Source organism: Leucopleurus acutus (assembly GCF_964270905.1).
Source record: "Leucopleurus acutus genome assembly, chromosome: 7".
Classification (NCBI taxonomy): Eukaryota; Metazoa; Chordata; class Mammalia; order Artiodactyla; family Delphinidae; genus Leucopleurus; species Leucopleurus acutus.
The window spans coordinates 13525576-13547926 of NC_139150.1; the positions used below are offsets into that span (position 1 = coordinate 13525576).

At 36.3% G+C, this 22351-nt stretch overlaps 1 protein-coding gene across 1 annotated transcript in view; it reads right to left on the bottom strand.

Annotated features, from left to right (window-relative positions):
- CNTRL (centriolin) overlaps positions 1 to 22351 on the bottom strand; it is an 84717-nt gene that overhangs the window by 53921 nt on the left and 8445 nt on the right. Inside the window, exons 3-9 of the mRNA XM_082843500.1 lie at positions 20353 to 20483; positions 16798 to 16928; positions 15279 to 15420; positions 13132 to 13318; positions 8406 to 8599; positions 2217 to 2336; positions 1022 to 1250 (exon numbers count right to left, since the gene is read on the bottom strand). Coding sequence (XP_082699626.1) covers positions 1022 to 1250; positions 2217 to 2336; positions 8406 to 8599; positions 13132 to 13318; positions 15279 to 15420; positions 16798 to 16928; positions 20353 to 20483 — 1134 coding nt within the window. The remainder of the gene's footprint in view (positions 1 to 1021; positions 1251 to 2216; positions 2337 to 8405; positions 8600 to 13131; positions 13319 to 15278; positions 15421 to 16797; positions 16929 to 20352; positions 20484 to 22351) is intronic.

The following is a 22351-nucleotide window of genomic DNA, read 5'->3' on the forward strand; positions in this document are numbered from 1 at the left end:
CACCAAGTTATAATTAGGTTTAGAGTATTAAACAAAAACCTGTGTTAGAGACAAATGCTTTATGATGGGATTCAATATCAAGAAATTCACTACTGATTTGGTAATCCCAAATCAGTGACTTTCCACCTCAAATTCCTGATTTCTTTCTCCCTCCCTGCCTCCTATAAAACTTGAGGCTGGTGTGATTTAGTTTCGCTTTCCCCTTCCAGAGCCTTGCATATAGTATACGCAGGCACGGACAATTCGGCCTCTTTTCTCCCCTCTCCAAGTCAACCGCTATTGGCCTTCCATGTATTCCATTTAGCTGCCAACCAAGGGAAGACGGGCTACTAATCTCATTGCTTGAGATCCCCACAATGGGTCATGATTACTAGTGAGATGAATGAACTCAGGTCTGCTTTCTCCTTCCGCCATATGCATACAGCTAAGTGAGGAAGTGGGTCCAAAGTTTGCCATTTGGAAGGTCTCTAAGTGTCCCCTTGGATTGATTTCTTCCTCTTTGTGACTTGCCAGGAAGTGATAAGATTCCTTGAATTAGATGGCTGAGGGCGGGGTGCAGTTGACGAAGTGGAGTGTGGGGCAGGTCAAGAAGAGTCCGAGGCCAGCCTTAGGCCTAAGCCTAAGGAGAGTGCACTGATCCAGTTTATCCAAAGCACTACTTTAGGTTTTGGCGACATGTATAGGAATCAAAAACTTTACTTGCTTCAATTATTACTAATTATGTCTTTGAATGTGTAAGTCCAATGGTGAAGAGCACCTGTTGGCAGGATGAAATTTAAGCATTCTTGGAGCCCCTGGACATGCTGCTATCAAATAACGGTCAAAAACCCCATTCTTCATAACAGGAATCATTAAAAAATAATCTGCTCAATGAATCACTGCTTTTGTTTTAGATGTCTCATGTAAACAACAATATAATAAATAACTTCAGCATGTTTAACTAGAAGAATTAAAAAACAAAATTTGCTTATATATTCAATTCTTTTGTATTTTTAAAGAATTTAAAGTAACTTTTTTTAACCTGCACTTATTTTGTTTTCTTTGTCTTCCAGTCGTGTGTCCAGTGGCGTATGGGCTCTCAAGTTCACATGTTCATTTCTAAGTTGTTCCCCTTCATCTGGATCCATCCTCTTGATCTCTACTAGCTGGGCATTATCGGTAATATAACTCTCTGTGGCAAACATATTTCTCTTGTATCTGGATTTGCCAATGTAAGGGCTTTCGTCTGGGGCTTTATCAATGTCAACATACTAAAAACAAAATAAATAAATCTTATGACTTAATAAGTAACTGCTATGCAGTCGAGTGACATTATTCATTTTATTAATGAAGAATATATCACAGAATTGCCTAAATAGTAATCCTACACACATAGAAGTTTAAAAAAATATATAATTCTTTTATCTTATTCTTAATATACTAAAAAGGAACTAGAACAAAAAATGGTCTCAAAAGGATTACTCCTCCTATCCCCAAACAGTGAGCTGGATTGACTAAGAAAGTGCCTACAGTTATGTGGTTTTTGTTGTTGTTTTTAGCACTGCTGTATCTCTCAGATCAGAAATCTACATGTTTTATTTTGGTTTCTTGGCTGATATATAAGTAAAATATCAGTCTAATAAATTTTAAATGTTGAATTTTTACTAAAATAATTTTTCATAAAAATTTAGTATTTACTAAATACTAAATTTTTACTAAATCATATTTGATATGACATTTTATTATCATATATTATTTTATATGATACTGACTGGAGCTTGGAAGTTAAACAGTTCCCTGTTGCAGTGGCATTTATGGTATTTGTACAAATAATGGTTGACTAATAGTGAACTCACTGATTATTGAAAAAACAATGTAGGGAGATGTCTATTCCATGGTCACTGAAGCAGGCAGTGCACTTTTCCTGGAGGTTTGGATTTAAGGAAGCTGATCAACCACACTCTTGAGTGAGGTAACAGGATTAGAAGGGCTGCTTATGGTTACGAATATGGATGTGGGCAAATATCCTCTTGGGGCTTTTAACCTCTTTTGGACACTGCTCTACCTCACTGAGCCAAATAATTCACAGATTCAACCAAAATACTCTGCTGGTATCTTAAGAAAAACATGGAGTGGTTATTGATAAAATCATTTGAACATCTCCACCACCCTGCCCTCCCCTGCCCCATTCTATGCTGGCTTTAACTGTGGATTACTACAAAATCAAAATAACTCACCTCTGATGGATAATAATTCAGTGGCTCAAATTTAGCATCAATTTTATAAAAAGCCAATTCCTGTTCCAGTTCATACTGTTTCTGACATGCTCGAGTTAGTTCCATGGTCTTCTGCCTTAGCTATTGGCCCAATTTGATATGAAACAACACATAGATTCAGTAAGTTAGTATAAAGGTACAGTGGTGTGGCAAGCTCTAATTATAACTGATAATTAGATTTTTTAAAATCTCACAGCAAATAGAATAACATTAAGAGCATTTTATCTTAATTCTAAAATATTACAAAGAATGAAATACAAAATTATCATTTCATAAGAGATCACATAAAAGACCTTTGAAGTTTATATGTTATTTCAGGATACAATGAGTAAAACTTTTAAAAATCATTTAAATTTGCCTTATCCAAACATGAAAATAACTCTATCAATTATTTTTAAGTAACTAGTCTACTAAGTACCTGCTTCCTGATTTCCCAATAACTGGTACTAATTTATTTAACTGACTCATGATAGTTTCAAATCATGGATAGAAATAATATTTGACATTTACTAAGAAATTAGAAGGAGCGAGAAGGATGAAAATAGGAGATTGGTTTTAATTGTTGTACTGATGTTGCTGTAGTATTTTGGCTAATGGCATCTCAGTTTTAAGTGTTCAGAACATTATTCTTTGTAATGGAGGATAAGGGATGTGAATAAGCTCAATCAGATCCAAATATAGGATATTAAATTTTTAATAAAGTAATCCTACTGTAATTACAACTTTTCAGTTATTCTTAGAAATTTTAGGAGCTAGAAGAAAAATCATCTAATCTAACCCTCTGAATTTATAAATAAAGAAACTGAGTCCCAGATTGGTGAACTGACTTGTCAAAAGTTACATCATTAGATTAGTGGCAGAAGTTAAATATTTTATTAACTACCAGTACCAGTCCCCTTTCTACTAAAGCAATCCTTGAGTTCATTTCAAAGGTCCACTAAGTGATTTCTGCTTTTTCATTCCCCCCAGCATCTGACAGTAGATACCAGACAAAAAAAGGCATGCAGAAACACTTCTTTAATATAAAAATGCAAGCTGAAGAAAATAAAACATAAACGAACATGAACATTTTACAAGGCCCGTGAAATCAAAGTCGTGCATGATTTAGCTTTCAGTCACCTCCTGATTATCCAACTGAGTGGAAGTAAGGCTAACCTGGATAACAGGTAATTCTGACTGAGTACTCACTGTATGCCAGACACCATGCTAAGCATTTGACATATGCCATCTCACTGAATCTTCATAACTACCCTATGAGATGATAAAAGCTGTACAGAGAGGTTAAATAACTTGTCCAATTGCACAGCTGGTAGTAGAAGAGGCAGAGTTCAGTTCCAAGTTTCCCGATTTCAAATCCGACACTCTATTATACTACACTGCCTTCGATGTCCTGCTGCAGGGTGTCAAGCACATTACCCACATTGATGCTTTCACTGAATGTTCACAAGTCCCTGAGTCCCTAGAAGGCAACTCACAACCAACAATGTCAACTAATCTTGCGCTTCTCTCCCTAAAGATCAGTGGCAGTGGGGACAAACAAAGGCAAATGTGACTGAACGGTGGAGGCTATAGGGACTGGTCTCCACAGGCAAATACAGTTGACCCTTGAACAATGTCGGTTCGAACTGAGCAGGTTCACTTACACATACATTTCAATAGTAAATACTATAGTACTAGACGGTGGTTGTTTGAATCTGTGGATGCTGAGGAACTAAGGATATTGAGGACCAACTATAAGTCATACGTGGACTAACCCCTGTGTTGTTCAAGGCTCAACTTTAATAATGAATACTCTGTGCATCTTAAAGTACTTTTGTGTCTTTTACAGCAGTAGGCTTAGCATATAGTAAGCATTCAATAAATGTCCTTTGAAGAAATGCATAAATGGGAGCAAAGTGGGAGTCAAAGCCCGGGAAAGTATTAGCTGTGGATAATCAAGAGCTGACTGCAGTTAACATATTTACCAATAGGAAAAATGATACAAATTCTTTCCCCCACATTCAAATTCACTCTCCTATGTAAACAATCATTAAAAAAAATTATACATACACACAAGCACATTTCTCAAAAGGCAAGCCAGTTTCAAAACTTAAAATGTACATAAGGATATTAATACAAGTTTTCATGCAAACCATGAAAAACATAGTATACAATTCAGTCCTGAACAAACTACCTTTAAGGAAGAATAAAGAATCAGCAGAAAAGGGTCTGCAAGAAACCAAAACAAGGGCTAAAAGGAGAAAGAAGCAAACAGATACCATCACCTGGAGAATTCTAGAGAGTGAGGCTATAACAACATAAGCTGCTCTTTACTGACAACTTACCTTAGGAAGATATGGTTATTAATACCTGCATTATTCTCACATGGACACATTTTATCATCATTCTAATGGAGTTTTATATTTACCACCTTCCATTACTTAGCTTGATTCATTTCAAATCATTTTCATATTTATAACCTCACTTAGTCCTCACAACTCTGTGGGGCTGGCAGGACAGGTAAATCATCCTCATTTTAAAAATGAGGAAACAAGTACAGGAGTTTAAATAACTTGCAAAAAGACAATGAGTAACATTAATATTAAAGTTAACATTTGTTGGTGGCAGGAGAGGGGGACTACTACAGGTTAAATGGCCACCAGAAGTTTTCCTTCAATGTTACAATGCTTCATTTATAAGTTAATTGACTTACTATATGAGGAATTATTATATGAAACTAGAAAACATTATACAACTATAGGTGATATTATCACCAGATATTCTGCATAAGATAATGGAAAATGTTTTTCAAATGTAGGCTCTTGGAATAAGACACAGAATTTTTTTTTTTTTAACATAGAATAGTCCTTTGGAATAATAAAAGAACTGGCAAAACAATATGAATTTGAAGAATACAAAATAGCTAAGAAATACATATGCAGTACTCAGCTCTCCAATACCTAAAGAAATGCGAAATTAAAGCAATGAGATTCCATTTTTTTCTATCCTATTTACAAGTTCAAAATAATACTATCGAGTGGGGGTGGGCTCTTTCACCCACTGCTATAGAAGTGTGAAGCAGTTATAAGCTTTTTGAGGGGTAACATTAATAGCTATCAAAATTTAAAACTTATAGTGATTATGCTAAGGAAGTACTAGTATGAATGCGTAAGGTATATATATATATAAAGATTTTCTCTATAGTATTGTTTCTAATAACAAAAAAGTGGAAGCAACTTAAATATTCATCAATAAGAGAAGATTAAATAAATCATGGAAAATCCGTATAGTGGAACACAATATACACTTTGAAAAGAATTTGTGTGTGTATATATGTGTGCACATATATACACGTGTATGTATTTTTTTAACTTGGACAGCTGTCCAATGATATACTGTTTTGTAAAAAATAAGATGGCAGAATTTTTAAAAATATATAGTAAAATTTTTTTAAATCACAAAACATTCAAAAATATATATAATTACATATACACTATGTAATTATATATATATTGTAGAAGCATAGAAAACAAAAAGGATACATATTAACCTCCAAGGAATGTGGCAGGGGAAGAGTGAAACCTTCATTTTCTAGTGTATACATTTGTGTTGTCTGAATTTGTTATAATAAACATATAGTAACTTTGTATATAAAGTGTTTTTAAATAGTTAATGATAAAAGTAACATAATGACTCAAAAAGAGCACAGTCTGTCTTCTAACTGAAAACAATTACAGGAAAAAAAAACGAACAAAAACTGTTGACAATTTACAAAACATTTATTTACAGCATAAACATATCAACATAATAAACGAACAAAAGAGAAAACTAGACAACTATAATAATCCATAATTTTGGGATAGCACACAAATATAAAATAAAATATTTTGCCATGATTTTCAATGGGTTGACTCAATGTGCACCAGGGAGTCAGCATATGGAAATCATAATGTTTTTTTGTCTTAATAATACAAGATGAATTCTACACTATGAAAAAGATCAATAACTCAGGAAAATTTATTAAATGTTCACGAATATCAGGTGATACCAAAGTAAGTACTGTGCTTATTTTAAGTACTGTTTTATTTTTGTATTTAAAATACAACTGTTAAGTGATGGCACAAAGAGTTCACTGCTAAAATAAAACTGATTGTAATATGTCTTCAATGATTTAATTACTCATCATTCCACTCTTATGGAATGGAGTGCAAAAGATCTATGCATATTATAAGACCATTGATAATCACTGGTTTATTAACATCATATATAATATGCCTTCAGAATACAGCAGACATATTTGAAAACTACCTTCAAATAAGAGGCATATGAAGGAAGCCACAAATGCTCCGAATGTTTGACTAACAGAGCTGGGAAAGCTGCCCTGTCTTTTATCATGTCCCCCTGACAAAGAAGAGCTCAAGAAAGAGGTAATTAAGTAGTATTTGGATTTCAAGTAACAATTTCCCTCTCTATACAGAGGAGGGAACGCTTTTTTTTCTTGCTTAAAAATGTAAGTGCTTAGGCAGAATTCTTGTCAATAAATCAAGTAACTAAGCCAGAATGCCAATCTTGAAAGGGGGATGCAAAAAAAAAAGATAACTGTATCAAGGATTCTGCTAATTATATGAGAAATACAATTCTCTAAGTTATGCACAGATCAGAAAAAGAACTGTCAAAAGAAAAAGAGAGTACCAATAGCTATTTTTTTCTTCAAGGAAAGTAGACTAATAATTTTACAGAATCAAATTATCAAGGTTGAAAAGGGCTTTTAGGGTGATTTAGTCCATCTCCCTGACCAATGTTTTTTTTTATCTTTTCCCTAAACCCTGAGCACATGGCCTGTTTCAGTGATAGCACACACATTCCAGAGTTATCACATTTTATCTCAAGACAGCTATTATATAGATTTCTTCTTCATTACTAAATGAAAAACTGTTTTCCTATAATTCTTTTTGCCATTTCTTAATTTTAACTCTTGGTACCTTCATCAATAACTCCAGTCCCTCTTCCATGAAACAGTCCTTTGACTGTCTGAAAGCAATTGTCACAGCTCACTGGGTCTCCTCTTCTCCAGCCTGGACACCCCTGTTGCTTTGGCCACTTCTCAGACATGGTCTCAAGACCTTTGAAGCCTCTGGGTCAGGTACCTTCTGAAGATATGCTATCTAGTCTGTCTAAATCTTTCTCTTTTAAGATATCTTTTCTACCTATTTTAACCGTAAAGCCAAATTATTTAAAATTTAAACATTAAAGATATGCATATATGGCAATTTGAAAGTGCTCTATAATTCTACTCCCCTAAAATAACTGCTGTCAAGAATTTGGTATACATTCTACCATTTGACTTACACATACTTATACTATTATATACTTCCTTTATATATAGGACCATACTTGATATACAGCTTGCTTTTTTTCATATAGCAATATATGTTAGACGTCTTTCCATATGAGGATATACAGCTCTGCCTTCCTTTGATAAGAACACTATTATTCTACCACATGGATATCTACTGAGGGACATTTTAGTTATTCTCAATATTTTGCTAATATAGACAATAATGTAGTCAATGTCCTTGTATATATATGTATATGTATATGTATATATATATGTATATTTATATACATACACACATGTATCTACATATATCTCTTTATACATTCTTGTACCATTTCTACAGACTATATTATTAGAAATATATATTATATTATACTATAACTTACATAATAACCAATAAATAATATAAATATTATATACAATATTTCCAATATACAGGACATAGGGTACATCCATTTAAATTTGGATAATTTTGCCAAATTGCTTTCTAAAAGTTTTTGCCAACGTACAGCCTCACCAACGGTGTTGTTGTTTAAAAAAATACAGACATCTAAGGGCAGTCTGACCAACTCCCCACGGTGTGGGGCTTCATCTTCCTCATTTGTTCTGGATATCATACTTTCACATAACACAGCTCAAGACAGTATGCATCTTTTGGGCAACCATACCATAGAGTGTGCAGTCAACTACAACCTGTCAAACCAGTTGCACATATTTCTGTTAAACCACATCTTCCCCATTTTATAGTCAGGAAGCTGTGTTTTTAGACCTAAGAACAAAGAATTTTCTATTTCAAGAGAATATAGTCAAGGCAATGTAAAATACGAACTTACCAGTTCATTTTTTGCGTTTAGGTTACTCTCTAGCTCCTCACAGCTCTGTTTTTGTAACATGACCTCCTCTTTTAATGATTTGTTCAACTTATCTTGATTTTTAATCTCCTCGAGGAACCTTGTTTGTTTGCTTTTAAGCTCTTCAGTTTCCATCACCTTCTTCTCCAGGTCTCTTTCCAGTCTTTCTACCTCTTCTGCTAGTACAAATTTAATAGTTTATTGATCATTATATTTTCTATTTGAAGAAACATAAGACTATTTCTCAAATAATAACAAAAGAAGTCTTAGAATAGTATATATACAATTCTACTTTTAAAATTATTCACTATGGTTTTGGAAAAAAAGATTATTTTGAGCTAGAAAGTGATTTCTATTAAGAGGTAAGAAGGTATTACCATGTGGATAACAATTTTAAAAGATAACACAAAAATAAGGTGACTATAGGTGCGTGGGTTTATCTCTGGGCTTTCTATCCTGTTCCGTTGATCTATATTTCTGTTTTTGTGCCAGTACCATAATGTCTTGATTACTGTAGCTTTGTAGTATAGTCTGAAGTCTGGGAGCCTGATTCCTCCAGCTCCAGTTTTCTTTCTCAAGATTGCTTTGGGGCTTCCCTGGTGGCGCAGTGGTTAAGAATCTGCCTGCCAATGAAGGTGACAGGGGTTTGGGCCCTGGCCCGGGAAGATCCCACACGCCGTGGAGCAACTAAGCCTGTGCACCACAACTACTGAGCCTGCGCTCTAGAGCCCGCGAGCCACAACTACTGAGCCTGCGTGCCACAACTACTGAAGCCTGCATGCCTAGACCCCATGCTCCGCAACAAGAGAAGCCACTGCAATGAGAAGCCCGTGCACCGCAACAAAGGGTAGCCCCCGCTCGCTGCAACTAGAGAAAGGCTGCGCGCAGCAACAAAGACCCAATGCAGCCAAAAATAAATAAATAAAAAATAAATTTAAAATTAGAAAAAGGGCTTCCCTGGTGGCGCAGTGGTTGAGAGTCTGCCTGCCAGTGCAGGGGACATGGGTTCGAGCCCTGGTCTGGGAGGATCCCACATGCCACGGAGCAACTGTGCCCATGAGCCACAACTACTGAGCCTGCGCGTCTGGAGCCTGTGCTCCGCAACAAGAGAGGCCGCGATAGTGAGAGGCCTGCGCACCGCGATGAAGAGTGGCCCCCACTCGCCGCAACTAGAGAAAGCCCTCACACAGAAATGAAGACCCAACACAGCAAAAATAAATAAATAAATTAATTAATTAAAAAAAAAGAAAATTAAAAAAAACGTCTTAAAAAAAAAGATTGTTTTGGCTATTTGGGGTCTTTTGTGTTTCCATACAAATTGTGAAATTTTTTGTTCTAGTTCTGTGAAAAATGCCAGTGGTAGGTTGATAGGGATTGCACTGAATCTGTAGATTGCTTTGGGTACTATAGTCATTTTCACAATGTTGATTCTTCTAATCCAAGAACATGGTATAGCTCTCCATCTGTTTGTACCATCTTTAATTTCTTTCATCAGTGTCTTATAGTTTTCTGCATACAGGTCTTTTGTCTCCTTAGGTAGGTTTATTCCTAGGTATTTTATTCTTTTTGTTGCAGTGGTAAATGGGAGTGTTTCCTTAATTTCTCTTTCAGATTTTTCATCATTAGTGTATAGGAATGCAAGAGATTTCTGTGCATTAATTTTGTATCCTGCTACTTTACCAAATTCATTGATTAGCTCTAATAGTTTTCTGGTAGCATCTTTAGGATTCTCTATGTATAGTATCATGTCATCTGCAAACAGTGACAGCTTTACTTCATCTTTTCCAATTTGGATTCCTTTTATTTCTTTTTCTTCTCTGATTGCTGTGGCTAAAACTTCCAAAACTATGTTGAATAACAGTGGTGAGAGTGGACAACCTTGTCTTGTTCCTGATCTTAGAGGAAATGGTTTCAGTTTTTCACCATTGAGAATGATGTTGGCTGTGGGTTTGTCATATATGGCCTTTATTATGTTGAGGTAAGCTCCCTCTATGCCTACTTTCTAGAGGGTTTTTATCATAAATGGGTGTTGAATTTTGTCAAAAACTTTTTCCACCTGCATGCTTTTATTCACACCTTCTCCCTGGAACTGTCTTCCTCTATCTCCTACTGGCGTATTTTGCATCCTCCAGGTCTTAGTTTTAAAAACTGTTCTGAGAAGACTGCCCTGACTCTACCCTCCCCAGGTTGGACACTTCTCAGGGATGCTATGATGCCACCCTGCACCTCTGACGCAGTCCTCATCACAGAGAGAGTTGGAAAATGTGATCAAATAGCTTGGCTGTCTGCCTTCTCCACTAAAGTTTTGTGAAAGCAGAAACCGCATCTATCTGTATTACCACTGGATCCCAAGAGCTCAGCATCACTAAAAGCTCTTAACATCCAAAGTTGTGAATGAATTATAAGTACTTTAAACATTTCCCCAAACAGTATATTTATATAATGACTTCCCTTTGCATTATTTATATTTTTTAATGATTCCAAAACATCAACTTCTGGGTAACAAATGTTGAGTTAGGGGGATCCGAAACAAATAAAAATCTACCATTTCTCAAGTATTGGATCAAACCATATGAAACTGTTGTTTTTATAAGTCAAAATGGACTAACTTGAACATACAGGCTCATGCCCTAACATTATCATGTTAGGCGATTTCATACCTTCCTCTTCCCTTCAAACCTCCCATACTCCTTCTATTTTCTTTTTTTTTCCAATCTTTTTTTTTTAAATTAATTTTTATTGGAGTATAGTTGCTTTGCAATGTTGTACTCCTCCTATTTTCTTTCTCAGCTGATGACCTCTTATTTTATTGAGAAAACAGACCCCACCAGTGGGAACTTCCTCATCTTCCTACCACCAAGGCAACAAAACTACCCATACCTACACACATCTTCTCTCCCTTCTGACGGAGAAAGTGTCCCATCCCTCTTATCAATAGACAATCTTTCCTTTTTTTTTCTAATCTCATCTCCTGTCTTCTCAAGGACCAAAAGAACTAAGCCACGATTTGTCTCTCCACTCCGCTCTTGAATATTTTCTGTTGCTTTGATTACTAGCTTTGAGGTTTATTGCACTTGCTTCTCCATTTCCTGGTTGGAAGCTACTGGTGAAATTTTTTTAAACTTACTTTAAAAAATTCATTTATTAGGTACTAGGGGAGGAAACTGTGGGAGGCAATTTCAAATCTTTACCCAAATGTCTCCCTCCCATTCAGTCTTCAATCTATAATCTAGCATTTGTCCCAGCCACTCCTTAACTGCTCTTGTCAAGCTCATCATCATGTTGTCAATCTAAAGCACTTCTCTGTGCTCATTTTTCTTCTTCATGTCTCAGCAACAGTCAGCATAGCTGACCACTTTCTCTTTTGAAATCTTCTCTGGGCTTTTGCAACCTACTATTTCCTGGTTTTCTCCTACCTTGCTGGCCTCTCTTTCTCAGTTTTCTTAACTGGCTCCTCTTCATGCTCTTCCAAACCCCTGCCTGAGTGAGCTAGTTGATTCCGGTGGAATTAAATATTATTTTTATGCTGATGAATCCCAAATTTATATCTCTAGGACAGATCTCTTGAACTCCAGACTCATATTTCTGATTCTATTCTTGGTTGTCTCACAGACATTCAAACTCAACATTCTGAGTTCTCCCATTTTCCAAAACAATACTACCATCCAACCACTTACTCAAGCCAGAAGCTTGGGGATTATCCAATTCATTAGAAAGTGCTGCTGATGCTACTTCCAAAGCTGATCCGTCTATTCCACATCTACCACCTAAATACAGGCCACCAACATTTCTAAGGCAATAGCCTTCTAACATGTCCCTTTATCTCTATTTTGCCCTGCTTCAAATCATTCTCCATCCAGCATCAAAAATAATCTTAATATACAAACCCCCGCTTAAAAGTTGTCAGTGGCTTTCCACTGCACCTGGAATAAAATCCAAACCCCAAGGCCCTGTGCCATCTCTCCCCTCCCCATCTCTCCAAACTTTCACCTGGGCTATCCTCCAGTCATACTGATCTTCTTTCTGTCTCTTAACTCACCAGGGTCTTTCCAATCTCAAAGTACAAGCTGCTCCCGTTCCCTCAGGCCTTTCTTCACATGACTAATCCTCTCCTGCCTTTGCCTTCAGCTTATATGTCACTTCCTCAGAGAGCCATTCCTTTACACCACTTTCCAAAAAGGGGGTTCTCCTCTGTTACTTTATCTGGGTTTACTTGTTTTTTTGTCTATCTTCTCCACTAAAACACAAGCTGCACAAAGGCCAGTACCTTACGTCTTGATCACCATTATACCTTTAGTGCCAGATACAGTGCCTGGCTCATAGTACATGCCTAATGAATATTTGCTGAGTTCATTGATTTATGATGCCATTGTCTATGCAAATTTTTTTTTTTTTTTTTTTCCGGTACGCGGGCCTCTCACTGTTGTGGCCTCTCCCGTTGCGGAGCACAGGCTCCAGACGCTCAGGCTCAGCAGCCATGGCTCATGGGCCCAGCCGCTCCATGGCATGTGGGATCCTCCCAGACCGGGGCACGAACCCGCGTCCCCTGCATCGGCAGGTGGACTCTCAACCACTGCGCCACCAGGGAAGCCCATATGCAAATTTTAATAGCATTATAAAGTTCATAATAAATATTTTTTTTCTGGATAATTTCTGAAATAAATTCCTCTCCCACCAAATTTAGTTTTTTAAAAATATGTCACCTCACCTAAACTGAATCTCTCAAAAGCTTCCTGTCTGTCCTGAGTGGTTACTGGCTGACCTTCCAAACTTTCCAGTGAACGGAGGTGAAAAATGGTGAACTGGAGGTAATGAGGAAGGGTCACAACTGGATTTTCAGCTAGGATCACAGAAGTCAAATCTTGAAGGGGTTTCAATTTGCTTACATCTTGGAGCTGAAATGATAGGTAACATTATAATTGGTATAATTGAATTTAAAAATCATAAACATCAAGATGTTAAAAAAATAAATAAATAAATAAAATAAAAATCATAAACATACCTAAGGGAAGTAATAAATCAAGGAAATTGCTATTAACATGGCAAGGAACCTATTCATGAAACCTATTATCCAAAAGTAGTGATTTGAAGGGCGGAAAAGAAAAGAGTATTTGAGAATCTAAAATGTATCAAGGGCAGTATTAGGCATTTTCCATATACCATTTTATCTGTGACTCCTCACAAAAACCTATGATATAAGAACCATCTTAATTTTCTAGATGATGAAACTGAGGTTCAAAGAATTTAGGTGACTTGCTCAAAGCTCAGAGGTTATATGTTAATGAAATAGGATTTGAATTCAAGACTGTGAAACTCTAATCCTATTATCTTTTCAGTATGCTGATTGAACAAATCAAAAATATAAATGGCTATAAAAAAGGAGTTTGGTAAATCTTCAGGTAACAGTTATACTTGATAGTTAAAAGAAATAAGGATATGTAGAGACACTCACAGTTCTGAAGTAAGATTTTTACATTTACCCAAAGAGGGATTTTAAAAGGTTGAGAAACACTACTATCAATAGCTAGTATAAATAAATCTCTCCCAAGTGGATGTGCACTCTTACTGAAGCCAATGTCAAATATGAACTGGGATGAGAAGGTCTTACAAAATTAGAAATAATAATAAATATTTATTAAATGATTTTCCTGTTAACAGTCCTATCTAGGGATCAACTACTTTTGGAACATGTGTGGCAAATTTTAAACAGATTCATGGCTACCTCCTCCCATCACCCCATAAGCTCCAAGAGCTCCAAGGTGATGCTGTGTAACATGGCATGGGGCTTGGGCTGTGAGGCTCTTGGGCTGTCACAGTGAAATGGTAGAGTCACCTTACCAGATCTTTATAAAGATGAAATGAGAAAGCATAAACATTGCACAGCATTAAACAAATGTTATTTATTATTATTGGCTTCTACTGGTGAAAGTTTAAAATACTAAATAACTCTAATGCTGTATTCCTTATAGTTTTTAAAGTATTTTCACATCTATCATTTCATCTGAGCCCCATACCACTTCTGAAAGAAGGCAGGGCAGGGACTGTTTTCTCTAATTTAAATAGTGAGTTTTAGAGAGATGAAAGATTCTCCAAAGGTCACAGAAGCAAAGTCTAGACCCATATTGGAAGTCACATCTTTTATTTTCTATTCTAAGACTTAAGTTCTTTAAATTATAGCAGGATTGTACCAATTTTAATACAGATTTAAGTAAATTAATGTTTTTACTTTTCAATGCTTATTGAATATCTAACTGTATAAATATCACAAGGAAATCATAAAATATACTCCAGAGAAAAATACACATCATTATTAGCTTATGTGAACCACGAAAACAAAGTTGCCCTACTATAAAAAGCTAGTGATTAACACTTCTTGTAACACCTAACACTATAATCAAGATTAATTCAGATTAATTCACAAGTTTGAAAAAAAAGAACTCTGCTCTAGCCATTCAGTGACATGGATTCGGGCACAAGTTGAATGACTTTGGGTAAGAGAGTTACCCTCTCTGAGACTTTACTTGAAAATGGGATAAGACAATGGTACCTAACTCACAGAATTATAAAAATAATCCCTGCACTGTCTCCTTAACAAGAGTATTTTGAGGCTCAAATGAAATGAAAGATGGGAAAATGCTAAGAGGTCAACTTTTAGCTACCATGGAACCATGCAAAACCAGGACTGCCTATATTTAATTACCATAGAGAATACTAGCTTATGTCTGAATTTGATGTTTTGTCAAAGAACCAAAGACATTAGAAGAAGTCCCATTTTAAAAAAAACTTAGATTTTAATTTTTTGCTTCAACAAATCCAAAAATTTTTTAAATATTCTTGCTACTTTGAATAACTTACCGATGATATCTTGTTGCCTTTCAGATTGAGGACTCGCAAACATTTTAACTTCTTCCCTAACCATACTGGAATATGTTCAATTTCATTTCCCGCAAGGTTTAGCTTTTGCAGATTATGCATATTTTCTATACCTTCAATTTTGCTGGAAACCAAAGGGTAAAATCAAACTTAGTAATAAGTACAATGATAGTGCCCCTCCATTGTATTTTAAGAATAAACAGGCTTGGTTTTATGTGGAGTTACTTTCCATAATTATAATTTATAAATGAGAATTTAAAAAGAGTGGCTAAAAACAAATTTACCAGAACAGCTCTAGTAAACTCTTCATTACTGTCTGTGCCCAGGAATCCTACCTATCTTACTATCAGACTTTAAGATCCCACAACACAGAAGAGTCTGTCTGTAGCATTCTCACTAACCACTGTGAAGACTACTAGTGGACAGCAAGGGGAGAGCTAGAAAGTTCAACAGCACACACTGTGCTATGTGCTACAGCCCTGCATAAGAACAAGATGTCCTTAACTATTACCTTAAATCATCAACAAAAGATTAGCTATGCCAGCAGGATATGGCTGCTACTTTGAGCTGGTGGACCCCCAGAATGATACTGTATTTATGAACAAAAATATTTTAATCAGAATATTTAAATTAATAAAACATTATCACCCATATTCAGGAATTTTCATTGATGAAATACTTTCCCAAGTTGATTCCAATTTAATTCCTTGGTCAATTCTCTATACTGGGCAAATATTTCCAAGCTTCTTTATTTTCAGTTTTATTTTGCTGAAATTATTTTCATCAGGATCAATTTTTTTATACACACTTTACATTAAGGATTTGATTCATTAATCACTTTTTTTCCCATTTCATTTTTGCCATATTAGAGGTTCTGCTACTGTTAGTTGTTTTGTTCTCTGGTCATTATATATACCAAGTCTTATGTGGAGGGAAAATACATAGATATAAAGATATTCAAGATTTGATAATTGTATCATTTTGCCTATAACAAGTTTTCTATGTGCATTTTTAGCAACTGTCAGTTTTATTATGTTTATTTCTCAGAGTAATATATATTATGAAGTGGAAACAAGATAGTGTGTATTTATTACAGCAATGAGCAAAGAACATTAGGATAAATACATAGGCTCAAAACAGGTTGAAATATCTTTAGGATCAAAATGACAGGGTTAAAACATTCTGCTTCATGCCACCTTTTTTAATGAAATAAGGCAGTTAATCAGACTACATCTGGGAAAACTTCCTGTCAAAAATGGAATTAAGATAAAATTTGGTACTCAAAAAATGTATCTCCTTCTTTGTTAATGACAGACGTTATTCTGTACTTTAGTAATGCCAAAATATGGCAGCTATCATATGTGAAGGGCTAGACTACAAATGAATAAGAATCAAAGTGCCTGATCTTTCAAAGGATTCTTTCAGTAACACAGCAGCATTAATCTACCTCTTTAACAAAGATGACGACCCTGCAGTGCCACCCAAAGAAGTATTTACTTACCAGATTTTGTTATATGATAAGTTGAGCTCACGTAATTTCAACAGCTTGTCTACCTTCTCAATCTTCCCTATTAGATTATGGCTGAGATTCAGTATTTCAAGTTTAACACATTTTTCCAAATTTTCGATATACTAATTGGAAACAAATGAATAAATACTTTATATAACAGATGCCTCGACATAAGCACGACATATAAGCATGTGCTGATCAGTCACCGGAGACTAAGCCTTTACTGCTTCCCCGGAAAATCCTCTGGTGTGGCTCTCCTCAGCCAGGAGTGGCCACTCTCTCCAGGTCGCCAAACTCTCCTTGCCCCTCAGCGGACAACACTTCCTACGCACTAAGAAACTGAAGACTATCCAATGAGAATTTCCCCATCAATCCTTTTCTCCACCTCGTCTTTTCTATGCCTCTCCCTTTCTCCCCTCTTCAAAGTTCAACTAGGTACTTACGCTCTTGCATAACCTTACCCATCTCTTCTCCTTGTGTTCCTGTATCTCCAATCTCTTTCTCTCTCCTGGATCTTCCCCTCAAGTTTAAAAACAGTCACTTTTCAACAGATATTCATTTCCCACTCACTACATGTCAGATGTGGCGCCGGGCAATGGCAGTATACTGGTGAACCAGACTATTTCCCTGCTGCAGGAGCCTATGTTCAACATGCTCAGTCTCCTCTATATAATACAAATCACCTCACTCCCAACTTGCTTCCTACCAAGCTTTCATTTTATCACTCTTATTTGCCACCATGTTCTCATAAAAGTTGTGAATATTTGCTCACTCTGAGGCCTTCCATTCACTATTATTCTATTGGCAAGGCAATATATCTTCCACCCTTACTATGTATTCGAAAAGTTCTCTCCAAGATCACCATTCATTCATCCATTGCAACAAATATTTATCAAACATGGATTGATTATGTGTCAGGAGCTGTTCTAGGTACTGGAAATATGGAAAAACAGTGGTGAATAAGGAAAACAAGGTTCTTGATTTCATTCACAGGGGAAGCCAATAAACAAATAAAGAAACAAAATTTTTAGGCACTGAAGCATACTAACAAGAAAATAAAGGTAACGTGATGTGACAGAGTGCAAGGCACCAAGAGGGCAGATTTTGTCTGCTGTGTTCACTACTATAGTACTAGTGCCTGGCACATGGTAGGTGCTAAATAAATATCTATTGAGTGAAAGAATGAGAGGGAGTGACTGAGGAGAAGGTGGCTAACTGCAATTGGGTTAAGAGAAGGCTTCAGAGAGAGAGGAAGTGCATGGAGTTGAGACCCTAATAATAAGCCAGTTGTGTGAACATCTGGGGACAGAGAATACCAGGCAGAGAAAAAAATGCAAAGACCCTAAAAGAATGAACCTGGTTGGTTTAAGAAATAGAAGGAAGGGCTTTTTAAACTGCCAGATCAAATAACTTCTTCCAAGTTTTCATCCTATTTGCTGATTCGGTGACATTTTACAGCATATCCTTTCTGCCTGACGTTCTCTCAACTTTGGCCCCCGTTCATCATACTCTTGGATCTTCTATTCCAACAGCCCCTTCGGACTTTTTCACTGGGTCTGTCTCTCCCACGTGCTCACTCTCTTTCTCTGATTCCCTCTCACTATTTCTCCTCTTAATCCTAGGCATTCTTCACACTAAGCTCTAAATTCCCAGAGATCAGAAACTAAGCTTATTGACTTCTGTATCTATTCCCACAGCCTAACATAATGCCTGGCATATAATAACCACACAGTAAAGATTTACTAACTTGATATTTCATTTTCACACCCTTTAAACTCCAGGATGTCTCCTTTTTTCCTTTTTAATTACACAAGACATAAATATATTCTAATAAAAATTTCAAACAAAACAAAAAGCTCTCTTCATCAGTCTGCAGGCCCCCATAAAAAATCTCACTGCTCAAAAGTAACCATTGTTAAGAGGCTGGTGTATATACACATACATATACATATGTATACATATAGGCCTTTCTATTCATTTACATCTATATATACATAGATAGAAAAACAATTTTAAAAAATATATTTTGAGACCTTGCTATACAAAATATTTTAGAATTTGTTTGTTGCATTTAAATATACTGGAACATTTCCCCACATTAATACATAGAGTTCTGGGGTTTTTTGGGTTTTGTTCTTGTCTTTTAAGAAACTTGATAGTATTTCATGGTATATTGCACCATAATTTTTTTAAGCAATCCCCTATTGACAGACATTTGGTTATTTCCAATTTTTCCATCTTAAATAATGCTTAATAAACATGACTATTCAGACAATTTTGGATACGTGTGCAAATATTAATAGATATCAAGGAGTAGAACTGCTGTGTTGGTGAGTATAAACTCAGTAAGTATAAACTCGATTGCTGGATCAAACAAATACATTTGAAATTTTGATAAATACTATCAAACTGTTTTCCTAAAATGCTGTACTAATCTATACATCCACTGAGACCATATGAGAATATCCAGTTCTCACACCTTTCTGAACACTGAAATAATCTTTTTAATTATTGTCCATCAGACATACAAGACAGAAAATGGCATCAAACTATTGTTCTATTTCACACCTCTTTGATACGAATGAAATTGACCATATTTTCATGTTAACATTAGCCATTTATAATATTTTTGTGAACAAACTGTCATATCCTTTGCACATTTTCCATTTAGCTGTCTCTTTCTACTGAACTGTAGGTGCTCTATATATTATGTGGATATTGTTACATATGCTGGAAACACTATCTGCCAGCTTGTTGTTTTGCTTTAACTTTTTAAAAGATATCGTTCATTAAACACAACTTTTTAAGTTTTTTAAGTAAGCTAAATCTGTCAATATTTTTCTTTGTGGTATTAGGGTTGGTGTTTGCTTAGAAAGGCCTTCCCAACTCTAAGATTTAAAAATATATTCTCCTATATTCTTTCCTAATAATTTTATAGCACTTTTGTTGGTTGATTTTTGTTTCATTTTCATTAATATTTTCAATCTTCTGGAATTAATTTTTGTGACTAATGTAGTAGGCATCTACGTTTATATTATTTCCAATTAAAAAATTAAGTTGTCTATTACAATGTGCTCATGTTGTAGTTTATGAATAAAGTAGTGAACAGTCTAGAGCAAGGATCCGCAAACTTCTGTAAAAGGCCAAATAGTAAATATTTTTGGCTTTGTGAGACAGTCTCTTTGACAACCGCTTACCTCTGCCATTGTAGTGCAAAAACAGCCACAGACAATATGTAAACAAAGGAGTGTAGCTCTGCTCCAATAAAACTTTATTAACAAAAATAGGCAGTAGGCCCAATGTGGCCTACAGGCTGTAGTTTGCGGACTCATTCTAGAGAGAATCAATAATGTGTAGAATAATAGGAGCTTATGAATTTGAAGATGTCACACTTCTGATGGAGAACTTTCACTAGAAACAATAAAAGATCTGCAACAAATTCGGTGACATTAGGGTGCTGTAAATCTAATATACTCTTTTAAAAAAAATTTTAAAGCACAGAAAAATTAAAAACAATGTGTGTATTCAGAAATGTTGGTAACCTACCCTAAATTTCTTGCCACCATCTTTAGAAAGTGAAAGGTTCAGAGATTTTACCAAGGCCAAATTGTCCTGTTTAGTAAGTTTTTTAACCAGGGCCTCGGTAATATATCGAACTCCTTCATGTGAATCAGCTTCTGAAATTACACAAACAGATCATTATCAGTAGAGGAAGACATGAATACTTTGAAAAACAAATTGTCTTGATGTTATATAACAAAAAAATTTTTTAAAGCAATGCAAATGTAAAAACAGCTGGCTAGTTCTATTTGCAATGTTTTAATAATAATATTTTACTTTATGTAGCATTTCATAATAATGACAATAACAGTTATACTCTATAAATATTAATTGTGTGCAAGCTTTGTGCTGAATACTTTACATTTAAAAATATAATCTGGGGACTTCCCTGCTGGCGCAGTGGTTAAGAATCTGCCTGCCAATGTAGGGAACACAGGTTTGAGCCCTGGTCTGGGAAGATCCCACATGCTGCAGAGCAACTAAGCCCGTGCGCCACTACTGAGCCTGTGCTCTAGAGCCCGCGCTCCACAGCTACTGAGCCCGCGTGCTGCAACTACTGAAGCCTGCGCGCTGCAACTACTGAAGCCCGCGCGCTGCAACTACTGAAGCCCGCGCGCCTAGAGCCCATGCTCTGCAACAAGAGAAGCCACCGCAATGAGAAGCCCGCGCACCGCAACGAAGAGTAGCCCCCGCTCCCCGCAACTAGAGAAAGCTTGCGCGCAGCAATGAAGACCCAACGCAGCCAAAAATAAAATTAATTAATTTAAAAATTTTAATTTGTACAACAAACTTTTGGGATAGAAATTACTGTTCCCCTTTATAAAAGAAATTATAATAATTTATTCAAGATCTTGCAGCTAGAAATGTGCAAATCTAGGACTTGAACCCAGGCAGATGAATCTAAAATTTATACTTTTAATTATATGCAGCACTGAGGTTTTTAGCAGTATTTTAATGTTAGCTATTTTTAAAAATATATATATTGGCATTATTTAGTTGTTTGTTTTTTAAAATTCTAATCTGAAGTTCAAAAACACTGGAATTCTTAAAAATCCTCTTGTGGTGCTCCAAGGACAATGGTGCTTCAAGGACAAAGAATGACCCTCCTTCAAAAAGTTTCAGCGTTATACCCCCTACCGACTCTTTTTGCGGTACGCGGGCCTCTCACTGCCGTGGCCTCCCCCGTCGCGGAGCACAGGCCGCGCAGACTCAGCGGCCACGGCTCATGGGCCCAGCCGCTCCGCGGCATGTGGGACCCTCCCGGACCGGGGCACGAACCCATGTCCCCTGCATCAGCAGGGGGACTCTCCACCACTGCGCCACCAGGGAAGCCCCCCCTACCGACTCTTAATCGTCTTCCCTACCATGTTGCCATGGTTACGAAATTCCTGAGCCCACCTGGGCAACGCCCGCCTGGGCTACCGGGCCTGTCCCAAATAAGGAAAGGTATCTGCCCTTTTCCACTCCCACCCTATAGAAGGAAGGTATATGTGCCTCGACCAATCAGTAAATGAAATTTTCACCTCGGACCATTCCTTTGTTTTCTGGCTATAAAAGCTAATCAATAGCACATGTTTGGGCCCGACTCTCCCAGACTACTAGGAAGTCGGCCCGCTGTTCTGGCAGCAACCCTTCCCTCTAATAAATTCTATCTTCTTTACATTCTGCCTTGAGTCTGGAAATTCTTTTCCAACCCACGTTCAGATGACACCTCTTTTCCTATTTCTTTTTTATGGTAGGAAACTCAAATTTGTTGCTCTTTTAAATACAGAGGATCATAACACAGTTTATAGAGATAAAGTACTAACTTAATGGATAGCACACCCTATCTTAAGACCTTCCTGGATATTGCAGTCACAGCTTGTTAAAGCCATGTTAGTATACCACAGGGAACTCTACTCAGTACTCTGTAATGGCCTATATGGGAAAAGAATCTAAAAAAGAGTGGATATATGTATATGAATAACTGATTCATTTTGCTGTA